This window comes from Chroicocephalus ridibundus, unplaced genomic scaffold (assembly GCF_963924245.1).
Source record: "Chroicocephalus ridibundus unplaced genomic scaffold, bChrRid1.1 SCAFFOLD_98, whole genome shotgun sequence".
NCBI classification, from domain to species: domain Eukaryota; kingdom Metazoa; phylum Chordata; class Aves; order Charadriiformes; family Laridae; genus Chroicocephalus; species Chroicocephalus ridibundus.
The window spans coordinates 621,458-637,875 of record NW_026961319.1 but is presented as its reverse complement, the minus strand read 5'-3'; the positions used below and the strand labels follow the sequence as shown (position 1 = coordinate 637,875).

The following is a 16,418-nucleotide window of genomic DNA, read 5'->3' as shown; positions in this document are numbered from 1 at the left end:
CACAGAGCTGCTCTCCAGCAGGTCAGCCCAACCTGTCCTGGTGCATGGGGTTGTTCCTCCCCAGGTGCAGCACCCTACCCTTGCCCTTGTTGAATCTCATAAGGTTCCTCTCTGTCCAGATCTCCAACCTGTCCAGGTCTCTCTGGATGGCGGCACAGCCTTCCGGTGTGTCAGGCACCCCCCCCAGCTTTGTGTCATCGGCAAACTTGCTGAGGGTGCACTCTATCCCCTCATCCAGGTCATTGATAAATATATTGAAGAGGACTGGAGCCAGTACTGACCCCTGGGGAACACCACTCGTCGCTGACCTCCAACTAGACCCTGTGCCCCTAATCATGACCCTCTGAGCTCTGTCTTCCAACCAGTTATCTGTCCACCTTACTGTCCATTCATCAAGCCCACTCTTCCTAAGCTTCCCTATGAGGATGCTGTGGGAGACCGTGTCGAACACCTTACTCAAGTCAAGGTAGACCACATCTACCACCCTCCCCTCATCTATCCATCCAGTCATGCCATCATAGAAGGCTATCAGATTAGTCACACATGATTTCCCCTTGGTCAATCCATGTTGAGTACTTCTGATAGCTTTCTTTTCCTCCACATGCCTTGAGATGATGCCCAGAACGAGCTGTTCCATCATCTTTCCAGGGATGGAGGTGAGGCTGACTGGCTTGTAGTTCCCCGGCTCCTCCTTCTTGCCTTTTGTTAAAACTGGAGTGACGTTGGCTTTCCTCCAGTCCTCAGGCGCCTCGCCTGTTCTCCAGGACCTTTCAAAGATGATGGAGAGCGGCCCAGCAATGCCTTCCCCCAGCTCCTTCAGCACTCTCGGGTGCATCCCATCGGGGCCCATGGACTTGTGAATATCTAATTGATCTAATTAGATTAGATTGATCAAAGACTACAGCTATTTCTCTCTCTGGTCCTTCTGCTCATATACCTGACAACAGTGATGGGGAACGCAACCATCATTTTCCTTGTGCGCGTGGGTCACCGCCTGCAACCCCCCCTGTACTTTTTCATCAGCAATCTGTCCTTCCTGGAAATCTGGTTTACATCCTCCACAAGCACCAAATTGCTTGTGATCCTGGGTTCTGGTAGGAGAACAATCTCACTAAGCAGCTGCTTTGGCCAATCCTGTTTCTGTTTTGCCCTGGGCACTACAGAGATTGTTCTACTTGTTGTCCTGTCCTTTGACCGCTACATTGCCATCTGCCAGCCTTTGTGTAATGCTGCCATCATGAAGCCTCAGCTCTGCATCCACCTGGTTGTTGCTGCGTGGGTCATGGGCACCACACTCTTGAGTTACTCTCTGGTCCTCCTCTACAAGCTGACCTTCTGGGGTTCAAACAAGATCCACCATTTGTTTTTCGACAGCTTCCCCTTGTTCAAATTGTCCTGCTCTGACACCAGCCTGCTTGGGAAAATGGACTCTATTTTATTATCATTTGTCATGCTGGGTTCCTTCTGTTTAACTCTGGCATTTTACACAGGCGTCCTTTTCTGTCTTCTACACCTTCCAGGAGCCTCTGGGAGGAAAAAAGCTTTCACTACATGTTCTTCCCATCTCACCACCTTGGCCATTGCCTATGCGCGCTGCGTTGCTCTCTATGTGCATCCTTCAGAACACGTTTCCTCACAGGCAAACGGAATGGTGGCTTTGCTAAACACTGTCCTGTACCCATTCTTAAATCCGTTCATTTATAGTCTAAGAAACAAGACCGTGATACTGGCCCGGAATGAAGCCATTGCCCGTGCAACAATAAAGCTTTTTGCCTTATCACGATGCATTTCTGGACAGCAATTCCCATGATCTGCTATCAAATGTTAATGCCCTGCCCCAGCTGCTCCCAGACCCATCACAGGAGAACTGCCTCGAACCCATCTCCAGAAACCAAGAAGAGCACAAAGGCACAGTGGCAGATGGGAACCCAAATTACAGGCTCCTGAGGAATGAACACCTTGTCCCACTTATTATGGGAAGTTTAGGGGAGGACACGACCAGTGCAGTCTGTCCTGTCTTCTCATTAAACTTAATTTCTATTGCTTTTCCATGTGAGTGAATCTTCTGTGTGAACGCGTGAGCACGGTGATGTGAGTGCAGCAGTCGGAGCAGGACCAGGAGGTCAGACAGCCCGTATGCCATTAGTGCCAGAACCAGAGAGACTGGAGTGACTGGACTTAAGAGTTCATGTGCGTGTGTGTGAGTGTGACTGGGGTGGTCTGTACCAGCATCTGGAATGGAGCTGTGGCTGCAACTGGGTAGGCTGGTATCCAGGGGTTGAGTTTCCAAGCAGAGCTTCTGGAGGGATCTACCTTCTACAGGTGTATATATATAATAGAATAGAATAGAATAGAATAGAATAGAATAGAATAGAATAGAATAGAATAGAATAGAATAGAATAGTTCAGTTGGAAGGGACCTACAATGATCATTTAGTCCAAATACCTGAGCACTTCAGGGCTGACCAAAAGAAAAATCCTGTTATTTAGGGCATTGTCCAAACACGTTTTAAACACCGATGGGCCTCTTAAACACTTAAACACAAGGCATCGACCGCCTCTCTAGGAAGCCTGTTCCAGTGTTTGACCACCCTTTTGGGAAAGAATTGCTGCCTTCTGTCCAGTCTAAACCTCTCCTGGCAAAGCGTCCCATGCATCCTATCACTGGGCATGAGGAAGAAGAGCTCAGCACCTCCCTCTCTACTTCCCCTCCTCAGGACCCTGTGGAGAGCAATGAGGTCGCCCCTCAGCCTTCTTTTCTCTAAACTGAACAAACCCAGAGTCCTCAGCCGCTCCTCACAGGACATGCCTTCCAGCCCTTTCCCCAGCTTTGTTGCCCTCCTCTGGACACATTTGGGTACCTTCACAGCCTTCTTACATTGTGGGGCCCAGAACTGCACACAGAGCTCAAGGTTGAGGTCGCATCAGCGCTGAATACAGTGGGATAACCACCAGCTGCTTATGCCGTGTGTGACGCACCCCAGGATGCAGTTTGCCCCCGTGGCTGCCAGGGCACACTGCTGACTCCCATCGAGCCTGCTGTCGACCAGCGCCCCCAGATCCCTCTCTGCAGGGCTGCTTTCTAGCCACTCCTCTGCTAGTCTGTATTGTGTCCAGCATTATTTCATCCCAGGTGCAGAATGCAGCCTTTGTTCTTGTTTAACATGGTGGGAGTTACCTCCTTTGGGTCATGGATACAGGTGCTAAACTGAACAGGGCCCAGGAGAGTCTCCTCAGATTTTGTAAGAAAAATCTAAGTATTGTTTTTGTAGAGGAACAACTTGGCCAGTCTGCAAAAATGTAGCTAGAGAATGATTAATTAGAAAAAGGCTGATCAAGACACATGCAAGAATACTCAACCCTTAGACAAAGGAGAAACCAGTCTATGCTGGATCGGTAGTTTAACAGGAGGATGAACCTTTAACTGAGACCAGCTACCGTGGGCAATAATACCAAAAAGGGAAGAAACAAACAGGTGAAGTAAGGGGTTTAGGAGGGGTGATGGGGAGAAGTAAACAGAGGTGGGATGAACTGAAGTAGTTTAAGGCAAATCGGATAGACTGTAAACCCTGGAGTACCTAGCCAGTGGGGAAACAGGGAAGGGAAATTTTGGCCGGGGATAGGAAATAAAAAGAAGTTATTTTGGGACCTCAGGGGTGCCTACCTGCTAGGACACCCGTTCTTGCAAGAATGTCTAAATAAAATGTGCTTCGTATCAATCACTGCCTGAGCCATTGTTATTGGATAAGGAGCGTTTCTCACACAGTGCTGCCCCACAGTGCCCCAGTATGTGCCAGTAGCCTCCAGGTAGGGTATGAGCCCTTCACCATTGCTCTCCCAGCCTCGTCATCCAACTGGTGTTTGACCGTCCATTTGTCTGCCCTTCCAGACTGTACTGTCCTCACTTGAGTACAAGAGAGATCATGTCAAAAATCTTGCTGAAGTTGAAGTGAACGACATCCACTCTTCTCCCCTCATGCACAAAGCATGGTACTCCATGACGAAGGTGGTCAGACTGGTGAACCATGATCTACCCTTTGAATGTCCAGGCTGACTGTTTTTGACATGGTCTTCTCTCTTAGGTGCCCAGGAATATCACCCAAGAGATAGAGTTGGGTGCAACATTGGCTTGTCCTCTCTCACAAGAGACCTCTACCAAGCCCATGACATGTCAAAAAGGATATTCCACAGAAATCTCAATCTTCCCCTGTAACTTCATTACCACTATTCTGCCTGTTATACGGTGTACTTAATTTCTCTAATCTTTCATACGTTGTCACCTGTCCTGATACAATGACCACTTCTGAAGTCATCTTTTCTGGTGCAGACTGTCTAGACAAAGGCCTTTTCAGTTATACTCCTGTTTTCTCCTTCTCTTACTCTTTGTTCATTCAGGTTCCTGTCACCCATCCAGCTGCTGCTTCGAGCTTCATGTAGTTAAAAGTTCCCTTGTCCTTCAGTCTAATTAGCTCCTGTGGCCAACTCTTTATACCTATCTGTTTGTACCTGTTTCTCATACGATTATCCCTCGTAGAAAAGCAACCTCATTAGAGGCAGCCTGTACTTGGCATATGGCTGCAGAGGCTGTTTTAGTGTTTATCAAACATGATTATTCTTTACTTTTCTTTGCTTGCAAAGAGGAAAAATCCTTCTGTGCCTGGGTGCAGCCGGGTCTCTAGGGAGATCGGGTGGGAGCTGGTGCAATGGAGCTGTAACATCCAGCTGCAGAGATCAGTGGAGAAGTCTGATGGAAGGACAAGTGATGTAAATCCCAGCTGGCCAATGAGAGAGATGGTGGGGTTGTGGGGGTGAGGAGCAAGGATGTCCATACAGTGTCACCTCAAGGGACTGCTTTTCCTAGCCATCCAGACCTCCTGAGGAGACCCTCTGGATCAATATCAATTGCAGAAGACTTCCATCATCCCTTCTCTAAACTGAAAAATAAATTTAAAATAGTAATAATGAAAAAAAAATTATTAGGTTCACTTTGAAATCTTCCTTCTTAACTACACTATGAAAAAAACTCCAATTAGCTGTAGAAGTATTGAAGACTTGAAGGAAATTGAAGGAAGAGAGATAGCTCGTTAGGGCTTTCTGTACTTTAATGAGCCCCGTGGTGGATTTAGCTCTGAGGCCATGAACCTCAGATACTGAGAGAAGGTTGAAAAAACTGCTCAAGGAGTCAGAAGCAAAACTCAAAGTACATGGAAGCATTAATGGGTCCCACTGAGGGCCACTGCTGACAAAGTCTCCCCATGGACTCGTTAGAGGAGATAGCTGGAGGCTGTGATTGCAGGAAGGCAAAGGCACAGCGCAGGTGGCTGTAATGCTGAGAAAACTGTTCCTTTGTTTGATGAAGCAGCAAGGCCAAACCTGACCCTCAGGCCCTGGGAAGGCAGATCCTGCCCCTCAGGTGTGGCTCAGGGCTCTTCCTGGGGGCAGTGGGGTGTGAGGGTGAGCAAGGCCAAGTGTAGGGAAACTGTGCAACACCTAAAGGCTCCCCCATGTGATGGTGAAGAAGAAACCAAGTCCAGAGCCTCAAAATAAAGTTTCTTCTGGTGGGCCTCGGTGGCAGAGGCAACTGCCATAGCCAAGGGGACAAAGACCTTGGTGCTGTTGGGCTTTTTAGCCTTGCCAGAGCCCTGGGCCATCTCTGCTGCAGGCTGACCATCACTGTCCCATGCCTGCACCTCTTTCCTTGCAGGCTGCAGACACCCATGATGCTTTCCCACATCGCTCTCACCCCGGCATTTCCATATCTGTACTGATGTCTCTCCACTCTCACCGCCTGTTCCTTGAAACACAAAGCCATGGGCTGATCCAGACTCCCTCTGGGTGACCTCTTGCACCACAGTGCAACCATTTGAGTGAGATTTCTTTTTCCTCACATGCAGTCCGAACCTTCCACGCTGCACTTTGTTGAGGTTTCCTTCTCTTTCCCCTACCAGGAAAAGCTCCACCATCTCTGAAGCCACCCTTTAAGCAGGTGCAGGCTACTGCTAGAGAGCCCTGGGCCTCCACTTCAAAAGGTACAGAAGCCCAGCTCCCTCAGCTTCTCCACACGAGCCCCAAACCCCACCCTGGCCGATCTCCTTTGGAGCTTCTCCACTTCCTCCTCCTTCCTTCAGAACAGAGAGCCCCACACACAGACACACGAGTCCAGCTGTGGCCACACCAGTGCTGGGTCAAGGGGGCTGATAAATGCCTTGTCTGGGTGGCCGTGTGCCCCCTAATGCAGCCCTGTGTGCAGCTAGTCCAATTCACGGTCCGCATGTGCCACTGGCTAAAGTTGCATCCCTCGTAATGCCCAGGCCCTTCTCCTCGGGGTCAGTCCTCGGCCAGTCAGGTCACAGCATGCCCTCATCTGTGGGGTAATCCTGCCCCCAGGAAAGGCCTGGCCACTTCTCCTTGTAAAACTATGTGAGCTTTCTATTTGCTGAATCCCAGAGTTTTTCAGGGTCCCCCAGGAATGAAGCTCCATTGGGCCAGTCGTTCATGTGTGCGTGCAGATGGCTCTCCCTGACACGTGGTGACAAGATAACAGCATGAGGAATCGCAGGACACTACTGTGTCCTGTGATATAAAAGGTAGGCACTTGATCAATGCCATTGCTCACCAAGGTACAAATTCCCATGGTGAAAAGCTCAGAAACGCCAAATGGAAGTACAAAGGAAGCCAAACTAGGACCATGGAGGAAAGGGTAAATAGAGGTGGGCTTTTTGTATGGGAGGGTACAAGGATGGTCAAGGGGAAGAACTTGTGAGTGGGAAAAGAGTGAAAAAGAAATGGTGAAGCAATGGAAAGGATCAGGGCCGTTTGCAGCCCTGCACCTGAGTAACTATGCCTGGAGTGGGACAAGAAAGTCCCAGATCATCTGATGGGATTTTCTGGTTGACTTCTGTGGTCACCAGGAACCTGACTGATTTCCCTCCCTTCATGTAGGAAAGAAGGTGGATTGAAACACAGAATCATTCACGCGCGGGAAGGAAGGTGAGGAGATCTCTAGTCCACTCTCCTGCTCACAGCAGAGGCAGCTATGGGCTCAGACCAGGTTGCTCAGGGCTTCCTCCATTTTGGGATTGAAAAGCTCCAAGGGTGGAGATGACACAAGCTCTCTGGGAAATCTTCTCCAGTGATTGCCTGTCTTGACAGGGAGAAAGTTTTGCTCATTTGTTTCAGCTGATGCCATTGGCCCTCATCCTCCCATCACCCACAATAGTGAAGAGCCTGGATGCATTTTCATGGTGAAAGCCAAGAAGGTGTGGGAAGGCTGATATTAGGTCTCCCCAAAGCCTTCTCTTCTCCAGGCTTTGCACCTTTGCAGCAAAGGTGGCCAATGGCTTTCTGGGCTGCACTAGGAAGACCACTGCCAGCAGGTCGGTGGAGGTCCTTCCTCTCTACTCAGCCCTGCTACAATTCATCTTGCACATTTCCATCAGTGTTTTCTACCCGACTACCATCACTTAGCGGTAGCCGTAGGGCTTCAGGTTACTGGTTGTGAATAGCGTAAAGGCCTCTCATGAATGTGTTCACAGTCAGTGTCACAGAAGTCTAAACATCATCTGAACAGGTCTTACCTCTTCAAACCTTCCAACCCCTACTGTTCTGTGATGCTGTGATTCTTTGATTCCACTGTCATTGCCCAGAGGGGCTACCACAGATGTAGACTGCTCCAGAGCAGGTATTTATATTTAGGCAGATCAATGATGTTGTTGCTTTAGTGTTTCTTTGTTGTGGTACATGCTGCTGTTGTTAGGGAAATCACACAAACACTTGAAGGACAATGGAAGGGTTACCACCTTAGTGGCCCTCCAGTGAGCTGGTTCCTGTTTGCCCTTGTCTCACTGTCACTGGGCAGGGTGTGGTGTAAAAGGTGCTGAGCAGAGCAGGATAATCACTTCTTCTGGCTGTGCTCCTGCTCATACGGCCTCAGATGCTGTTGGCCGCCTTTGCTGCTGGCTCTTGTTTAGCCTGATAAAACTCAAGGAGCCCCAAGGCCATTTCCACAGAGCTGCTGCCCAGCCACACAAAATGATCCAAAATGGATCAGAGCAGCCCTGCTCTGACATCAGCCTGGTCTCTCAACATCCTTGGATTCATCCCGTCTGGTCCAATGGACGACCAAAGGTTGACCTTACCTATGTAGCCCCTGACTTGATCTGCATCCACTGCTGGATTTCGTGTGGGGTTCTGCCTCTTAGGCACATGGAACTGGGAGACCTTGCTGGTGAAGATGCAGGCCAAGAGTACCTCGTACCCATGTACACCTAGTCTTTGCAAATTCAGCCATGACCACACATTATCTTTGTTTATTGTTTCACTGTTCCTGAAGGAATAACTGCTCATTGTTGTGCCCTTCGAGTCCCTCGCAAGTGTCAACTCTACGGGAGTTCTGGCTTTTCTAAAACCAACCATATTCCTCAAGTCCTCCTTTGCTTTCATCCTTGCAGCCTCCTTTTGAATGCTTCCTTTTTTCTACGGAGCTTCTCCGTGAGTGTCTTCTTTCCCCCAGCTCTTCTTCTGATAGCTCTGCTTGCTGTCCTGACGATGGGTATGACCACACTCTGGTACGTGAAAGACACTGTCCTTGCAGACCACTGTACTGCAGACCCTCTGCTGCCCTTCTGTGCTGCTCACATGGGCTCCCCACAAAAAAGTCACAAGAGTAGGCCAAAGTCTGCTCCTCTGAGATCTTTCATCTGCATTCTTCTATTATGCTTCTCCTTGGGAGGTGAGACCCCACTATTTCACAGTCGCGACACCCAAGGCTAGCACTGGTTTTCACATGAAATAACAACTTTCCACTAGTTGAAAATGTCCATGGTATCGACATCCTTTGATTCAGGCATACTGTGATAATCATTGGCATGCCCAAAACTGGACAGAAAAGAAGCCTCACGACGTTCAGCAAAGGTAAAAGCAAGCCCTGGACACAGGGAGAAATAGTCCCCTGCACCAGTACAGGTTGGGGGCTGAGTGACTGAGAGCTTCTCAACACTTTGGCAGAGCAGTACCTTTGGTCTTCTGGTAGAGCAGCAGCTGACCGAGAGCCAGCAGTGTGCCCTTGCAGCAAAGCAGGCCCACAGCCTCCTGGGCTGCGTTAGGAAGAGCGGTGCCAGCAGGTCGTGGGAAGTGATCCTTCCTCTCTACTCAACACTGGTGACACACTTCTGTGGTGGTCGATAATTTACATTTACTTCCTTAACTGTTCCTCAAGAAGGAACTCCGTGTCCTTGTGCCCTTGAAGTCCAGGGGAGCTCTGGCTTTTCTAAAACCTCCCTTATTTCTAAATTCCTCCTTTGTTTTAATCCTTCCTCAGCCTCTTGTATACTTCCTTTTCCTATGGAGCTTTCCCAGGGTGAGACCCCACTATTTCCCAGGTGAGACCCCACAAGTTCATGGTCACGACAGCCAAGGTTGACGCTGGTTTTGACATCCATGTCCAGCTCTTCCTTCTTTGAGAGTGCAAGATGCAGATGGGTATCACCATTGTAGACCAACCTGGCAGCTGTGCCTTGACCAAGACCTTCTAGGACCCTCCAGGACTGTTTGCATGCTGCTGTGGTCCCTTTCCACTGAATGCCAGGACAATTACAGTCTACAAGGGGACTTTAATAGGTTCTTTGTCTCCCACCACAATGTCACCCTTATTAGTCTCTCCCCTGACACTCACCCACCAGGGCTCACCCAACTTCTTCATCCCAGAGAGGAGCTCCACACATCTCAGCAGCTCCTTCACACAGAGGACACATCCCTCCTGACCTTCCTGGACTCCTGATCATCCTGACCCCACCCAAGACAGCAGCCCAGGCATGTGAGCTGTCCCAACACCCCTCAGCTGTTTTTCCCTCCAAGTGGAAGGAAGAGGTTGCCCACACAGCTCCAGCTCCTCCTCTCTGGGCCCCAGGCTGAAGGCATCAGAGGGGCATGGCTGGGCTGCAGCACCTCAGCTGTGGCACAGTTGGGTTGAGAGTAGAACCCTGCTTCCAAGGCCCCCTCAACTGTGCAAAGGCTTTGCTTCAGAGCAGAGACATGCTGGAGTCTAAGGCAGATGGCTGTGTGAAGAAGAAATGAAGTGCCCACCAAGAGAGCAAATGATGCTCACCCCAATGTCAAAGAGAAACAGAGCTGGGCTGTGTAGTGTGAGCAGGAGAGGGCTTTGCTGTCTGTTGTGTCTCTGCAGCCCTGAGGGCCTGTGCTGGAGGTGAAGCTGATCTCAGGAAGGAAGAGATGATGTTGACAATGTCCGTGGTGTGGACATCCTGTGATTCAAGCCCACTGTGAAAATCACTGCCCTGATCCATGATTGTATCATCAAGGGGATGGTTAAACCCATAGGGGAGAGAAGAACCAGCAGAGTCTGAGAGTGAAGGAACACGTGTGGAGAACCTGGTGTGATGTGCTTGGTATTCATGCCCTGCCCGGCATCTACCGTAAAGAGAAGGGACAGCCCTTGCGTCAGTGCAGTGGTGGGATTCAGTCAGTGGCCCAAAGGCAGCGCCCCTGTCTGAGATGCCCTGGGGGATGCCTGTCCCACAGCTAGTCTGGATGGGGACGGGGCTCCTGTACAGGACCTGTGCTGTCCATGTCAGCTGCGTGCAGTTGTGCTGGAGAGCCCTGGCACCTCCCAGAGCACCACAGGCCTGAATGTGTCAATTAAAGTAAGATTCAGCTGCCCTGAATTAGGTTAGGCAATGAGGGGATGCACATGAGACTGCTGCTAGAATGGGAGAGACTCAGCTGTCCCTGTGCCACATGACTCCATTTGGTGAGCTGAATCCCTCTATGGGCTGTCCTGGACATAAGGAAGAGTTACAGGTTCCCATGTCCTACGTGTGGGCACCTTCTGTCATTGAAGTTGGCCAAAGGAATTTCCCACCATCCTCCAGGAAGATGCCCCCAGAGGTCATCCTGTCTCTATGAATTGCTCCACCAGAGCTAGAGCTTGCAGTGACCAGCATGCATCTTGGTCACATCTGGCACCTGATATATCACCGCTTATCTGTACCTGAACATATCCCTCTGGCCCAGCCTATACATTCCTTAGCAAGGGAGCTGAGACAAGGAGCTCACCTGCAGGAGCCTATTTTGGGCACATGTGAACTGATGCAAAAGGAATCCCACCTTCTGGGTGTTTGAGGTGTGCCTGGGATGGAGCTAACTCCTCTTTTATCCCAGAGGACTACAAAGGCAGGATGAGGTCCCTCCATTGACTCAGATGAATCCCTGCCCTCAGAAAAGGTAAAGGAGATTCCTTCCTGGTATTGTCTGGGTGTCCTGTCTAACATTAAAAAGAAAAAGCTATTTTTGGACCTCAATACCTCTCTGATTGAGAAATGCAAATGTTGGAACAAAATGTCTTTTTGTAATGGGAGAAATAACTCTGCAGGAAAGTGTCTCTGCCCAGCTGAGGCAGGGAACAGCAGGGATTACATCAGCAGGTTCCCCTGGAGCCCCAGGGACACCTGGAGGGAGCCCTGAGGGGGCAGAGAAAGGGCTGCCTTGGGCTGGTCCTCTGCTGCTGAGCTGGGCTGGGCTCCTGGCATGGAGGGAGCTGATGGCAAGCGGGCAGCGCTGCAGAGAGACAGCTCTGCCCAGGAGCAGCTCCTCTGCCAAGCCCAGCAGGGCTGAGGGCACTGCCTGCAGGCAGCGAGGGCAGAGGAGGGAGGCAGAGAGGGTGTAAAGGCAGTTTGGGGTGGGAGGAGAGAGGAGAGCTCAGCTGCAGAAAAATCTTCCCAGCCCTGAACAGGGTAAGTCTCTGGCTGCAGGGCAACGCAGCTGCGGTTCCTGGAATGATCTCCTGAAGCTGGCACATCCCACAGCCTCTGGGATCTATCAGGAGGTCTCTCAGAGGTTCTCCAACATAGAGAAAAAGGACTTGCTTTGGAGCAGGGCTTCCCCGTGGCTCTGTCAAAGGGACAGGGCACATCAGCTGCCTTCACCCGGGGATGGCTGCAGAGTGTGAAGGTGGGTGTGCAGCCAGGGGTCTGTCCTTCAGAGCAGGGTCCCTGCACCCAAGGGTGCTTTGTGCTGTGGCAGGGACTTATCTCCTCTCAGGATCAGCCCTCGGTTTCCCTGAGGAGCTGCCAGCAGCAGTGCGGGGAGAAGGTGTGGGTGGAAGAGGCAGCTCCTGGCAGGAGAGTGTCCTGCTGTCAAGGGGGTGCTGCGTGGGTCAGGGCTGCTCTCAGCTGCACTTCACCCCCAGGACATTTCTGAGGGCACTTTTCAAGGGGAAGCTCAAGGCAGGAATTACGTTACAGATAAGGAGCTTTCCTGCGTTTGTGTTTTTATTTTCCTAGTGAGAGGGTGGGGAGGCAGAGAAAGGGATAAATGTATAGGGAGCTCTGAAGTTGGAAGAAGTCAGTGAGACTCCTGAGCTGTAGCTTTGAGTGGTCAGTAGGTCTGCCAGGAACCTCCTGGAGTGCCTTCAGCCACTCCTCTGCCCATGGGCAGCACCAGCATCAGCTCTGCTGGACCCATCGGGGTTGTTCTGACCTGCCCTTTTCCACCTGCAAACAGGAACATGAACCCAGGCAGTGCCTGGCAAACAGGCAGGTTTCTGTGGGGCCAAGGGGAGTGCACAGGGGTTGGGATGGGGTCTGTGAGAGCTGACAGGGAAAAGACATGGGACAGGGAAACACCTCCCAGGAGGGGAATCTCCTGGCAGCAGAATTATGATCAGGGAATGAGAGGAAAGAGAAACCAGAAATGCTGTGGGAGAAAGGATTCAGAAAACTCCGTATGATCCCCTCCAATGCAGACCCCTTCCCCTGAGACAGCCCCCTCGCCTCCTCTCCCACCCAGCAAAGCCTCAGCCCTCAGGGCTCTGTGGTTCAAGGCATGACCCTCCTGTGAAGCCAGAGCTCCAGCAGAGCCCTGGGCCAGCTCTCCAGACACATGCCCATTTCCCTCTGCAGAACACAGGGACTGAGAGCAGCTGACAGGCAAAGTTGGTGTCTGGGATGTGGCGTGAACATCTGGGTGAGGGTAACGCTTTCCTGAGTGCCCGGCTGTCTCTGCCCTGGCCTCTCTCAGCCAGACCCTCACTGCGTTTTCCCTTGTTTCTCCACTTGTCTGTGATATTTTGATTGTTCTCTTGTTCTCCCAGCCAGGCTCTCTGGGGATGGGAGTTGCAGCAGCCGAGTCAGGCACCGGTCTAGTGATTTCTCCCATGAAAGTGTTTCCCTGGGAATGAAGTGTCCAAGCTCTCCTCTAACGCGAGGGGCTGTGGGCAAAGTAGTCTATGTGGCTGGGGAATGAGCTGTCTCTCCCTTTCTGACATACCATCACTAGGACACTTGGGTATCTCCTTGGGGTGTCCTTCCAAGCACTGAGCTGCCCTCCAGGATGCCAATCCATCCTGGAGCATCCTGCTGTTACCTGAATGCCCTGTGGAGAAGCGCAGAGACGCTACGACCAAGGAAACGCTGCTGGGTTTGTGAAAGGAGCCATGTGTGTCCTTGGCGAGAAGTGGGGTGCTGAGACCTTGAGAAAGGGTGAGACACTGAGCTCTCGGCAGTGGGTTTCTCTGCTCTCAGCAGTGCCTGGTGTCTTTCCATGTCAACACGCGAGTGCGATTCCCCTCTGTCTCAGAAAGGCACAAGCAGAGGGCAGCTGGGAACAAGACAGAGGGACAGACCAGCTCCCCTCTCTCTGCACTAACCCTCAGACAATCCCCTTGCCTGGCAGGACTCCCTTTGCTGTCCCTGAATGCAGCAGAAATGGTGAGGGTTTCTGAAATGCAAGAGAATCTCCAGCTGAGACGGGAGAGAGCTGTAGAAGAACCTCTCTCCAACACTCTTGCAACTGTGGTTTCATGGCAATGGGAGTGCAGAGACTGACAAGCCCTTTTTCCATGAGGAGAGGTTTATCTGACAAATCGGAACACCAGGACTGGCCACCCCATTCCCACGAATCTGCTGCTGCAGAGCAGGGCTGACTCCTGGGCAGCCAGCGGGCAGAGGTCCCGCTCCTCCTGGCACACTCGGCCAGAAACAGTCTGAGCTCCAGCCACAGAGCTGAATGAAGATCTGATAGAAGTGGAAAAGCAGTGCAGAGTGTGAAGTATGACAAATGGTATTGATTTTGCTCAGAGAAGTCTCCCTTAACTTCTCACTGTTCTTTCCTCCTTGTTCAGTGCTCCACACCCAGAGGCACCACATGTCCAACAGCAGCTCCATCAGCCAGTTCCTCCTCCTGGCATTCACAGACACACGGGAGCTGCAGCTCTTGCACTTCGGGCTCTTCCTGGGCATCTACCTGGCTGCCCTCCTGGCCAACGGCCTCATCATCACCACCATCGCCTGTGACCACCGCCTCCACACCCCCATGTACTTCTTCCTCCTCAACCTCTCTGTTCTTGACCTGGGCTCCCTCTCCACCACTGTCCCCAAAGCCATGGCCAATTCCCTCTGGGATAACAGGGCCATCTCCTACTGGGGATGCGTAGCACAGGTCTTTTTTTTCTTTTTCTGTGCTGCATCAGAGTTTTATCTTCTCACCGTCATGTCCTATGACCGCTACGTTGCCATCTGCAAACCCCTGCACTACTGGACCCTGATGGGCAGCAGAGCTTGTGTCCACATGGCAGCAGCTGCCTGGGGCAGTGGGTTTCTCAATGCTCTGCTGCACACGGCCAGTACATTTTCCCTGCCCCTCTGCCAGGGCAATGCTGTGGACCAGTTCTTCTGTGAGGTCCCCCAGATCCTCAAGCTCTCCTGCTCAGACTCAGACTACCTCAGGGAAGTTGAGCTACTTGCATTAGGTTGTTCTTTAGTGTTTGTGTGTTTTGTTTTGAATCTGTTGTCCTATGTGCAGATCTTCAGGGCCGTGCTGAGGATCCCCTCTCAGCAGGGACGGCACAAAGCCTTTTCCACGTGCCTCCCTCACCTGGCCGTGGTCTCCCTGCTTGTCAGCACTGGCATCTTTGCCTACCTGAAGCCCCCCTCCATCTCCTCCCCAGTTCTCGATCTGGTGGTGGCAGTGCTGTACTCAGTGGTGCCTCCAGCAGTGAACCCCCTCATCTACAGCATGAGGAACAAAGAGCTCAAGGATGCCCTGAGGAAACTATTTGAATACAATCTTCTTTAGATTAATTAGGTGTCCACTGTGCCAATGGAGCTCCCACTGCATCTCAGGAAAAAGCAGGACTAATTTTCCTTCAAATGTTTCTTTACTTTCGCTTTGTGGGATTTTTTTGTTGTTGTTGTTTTGGGGTTTTTTCTTCGTTTGATTGGCTTTATGTGTTTTGGTTTTTTTGTTCTTGACGTTTGTTATTATTATTCTTGGCTTCCTACTGCTTTTTTTCTTGACCCAAAGACCTCGTTTACAGATGGATCCAGGCTCCCTTTTTAGATAAGCTCGGTAAATATACCTGGAAAAAATTATTTATCTCAGCTCCCATCTCTTCACTTCTCTTCTGCAGCTGGGCGAGCTGCCCCAACACATAAAAGGGGTTCAGGAGGCAAATGTCCAACTGCCCCATTAATGATCAGCCCCTGGGGACCCTTGGGGCTGCCCCTGGCTGCCTCGCTGGGCACTCTGTCTGTGCCGCCTGCGAGTCGGGGCTGCTGCTTCCCTGGAGCCATGGCCAAGGACAGCAGCAGGACGAGGCCTTTCAGTGCTGGTCTCTCCTCACATCCCATCCCCACTGTCCTGCTGTGCCCTTGCCTTTGTGTTCCCCCTAAGGCCTCGTGTACCTTGTGACAGTCCTGTTGTCTCTACAGTGGCATCCCTGTGACTGTGGGTAGCAGCAGGCGATGAGAACCTCTTTATCAGAGCTGGTATCTGTGAAAATAGCACCATAAAATGGCTCCTCAGGGCAGGGCCAGAACGCTGGACGCCTCTTACAAAGCCATTCTCAGGAGTTGCACCCAAGGAGCTGCTCCCTCAAAAGGACTTTTCTCCTCTGTGGTTCTTGATGGTTTCAGGGCAACAGGCTCAGATTCCCATGGGAATAGTTTTTGGACCAAGAGTTGAATGAAGACCTCTCTTCATGGTTGAACATGTCTCCTAAACAGCAACTGGTTTTTGACATGTGGGCCTGGCGCTGCCCCACTTGCAGAAGGGCTGATGACAGATTTCATCCTGGAGAAGAATTGGAAGCTGCCAAGAGAGCTCAGGGGATCTGCAGGGACAGTGTGGGAGTGTGGGTGGGCAGTGAGGGGCACCTCATCAAATGAGTGACCATCCAAGGGAATGTCTCCCTGAGGAAAAGAGGAACCTGTGGAGCCCATGGGCAAACGAGGCCCCTGCAATGCCAGGAGAGGCTGTGAGGAGCCAGCAGGCAAAGGGACAGAAGACTGGAGAGTGGTTCAGGACACCCTTGTGGAAAGCCCCATGGGCTGGATCTCGTGCAGCCCTCCCCTGCCCTTTGTGCCACTGGAGACACCCCTTGGTCCTGCCCAGCCCGGACCTTT

General features: G+C 51.4%; 2 protein-coding genes across 2 annotated transcripts; both read left to right on the top strand.

Annotated features, from left to right (window-relative positions):
* Nucleotides 1–892: 892 nt before the first annotated feature.
* On the top strand, nucleotides 893–1,810 carry LOC134509329 (olfactory receptor 6E1-like). The gene has a single exon (XM_063321809.1). It carries the CDS (start codon nucleotides 950–952, stop codon nucleotides 1,808–1,810), a length of 861 nt encoding a protein of 286 aa, XP_063177879.1. The 5' UTR covers nucleotides 893–949.
* A 12,350-nt stretch (nucleotides 1,811–14,160) lies between these two features.
* Nucleotides 14,161–15,090, top strand: LOC134509328 (olfactory receptor 14J1-like). The gene has a single exon (XM_063321808.1). It carries the CDS (start codon nucleotides 14,161–14,163, stop codon nucleotides 15,088–15,090), a length of 930 nt encoding a protein of 309 aa, XP_063177878.1.
* The last annotated feature ends 1,328 nt before the right edge of the window (nucleotides 15,091–16,418 follow it).

Excerpts from the sequence above, each read along its gene's own strand:
- LOC134509328 (XM_063321808.1), top strand. The coding sequence starts at position 14,161 with ATGTCCAACAGCAGCTCCATCAGCCAGTTCCTCCTCCTGGCATTCACA.
- LOC134509329 (XM_063321809.1), top strand. The coding sequence starts at position 950 with ATGGGGAACGCAACCATCATTTTCCTTGTGCGCGTGGGTCACCGCCTG.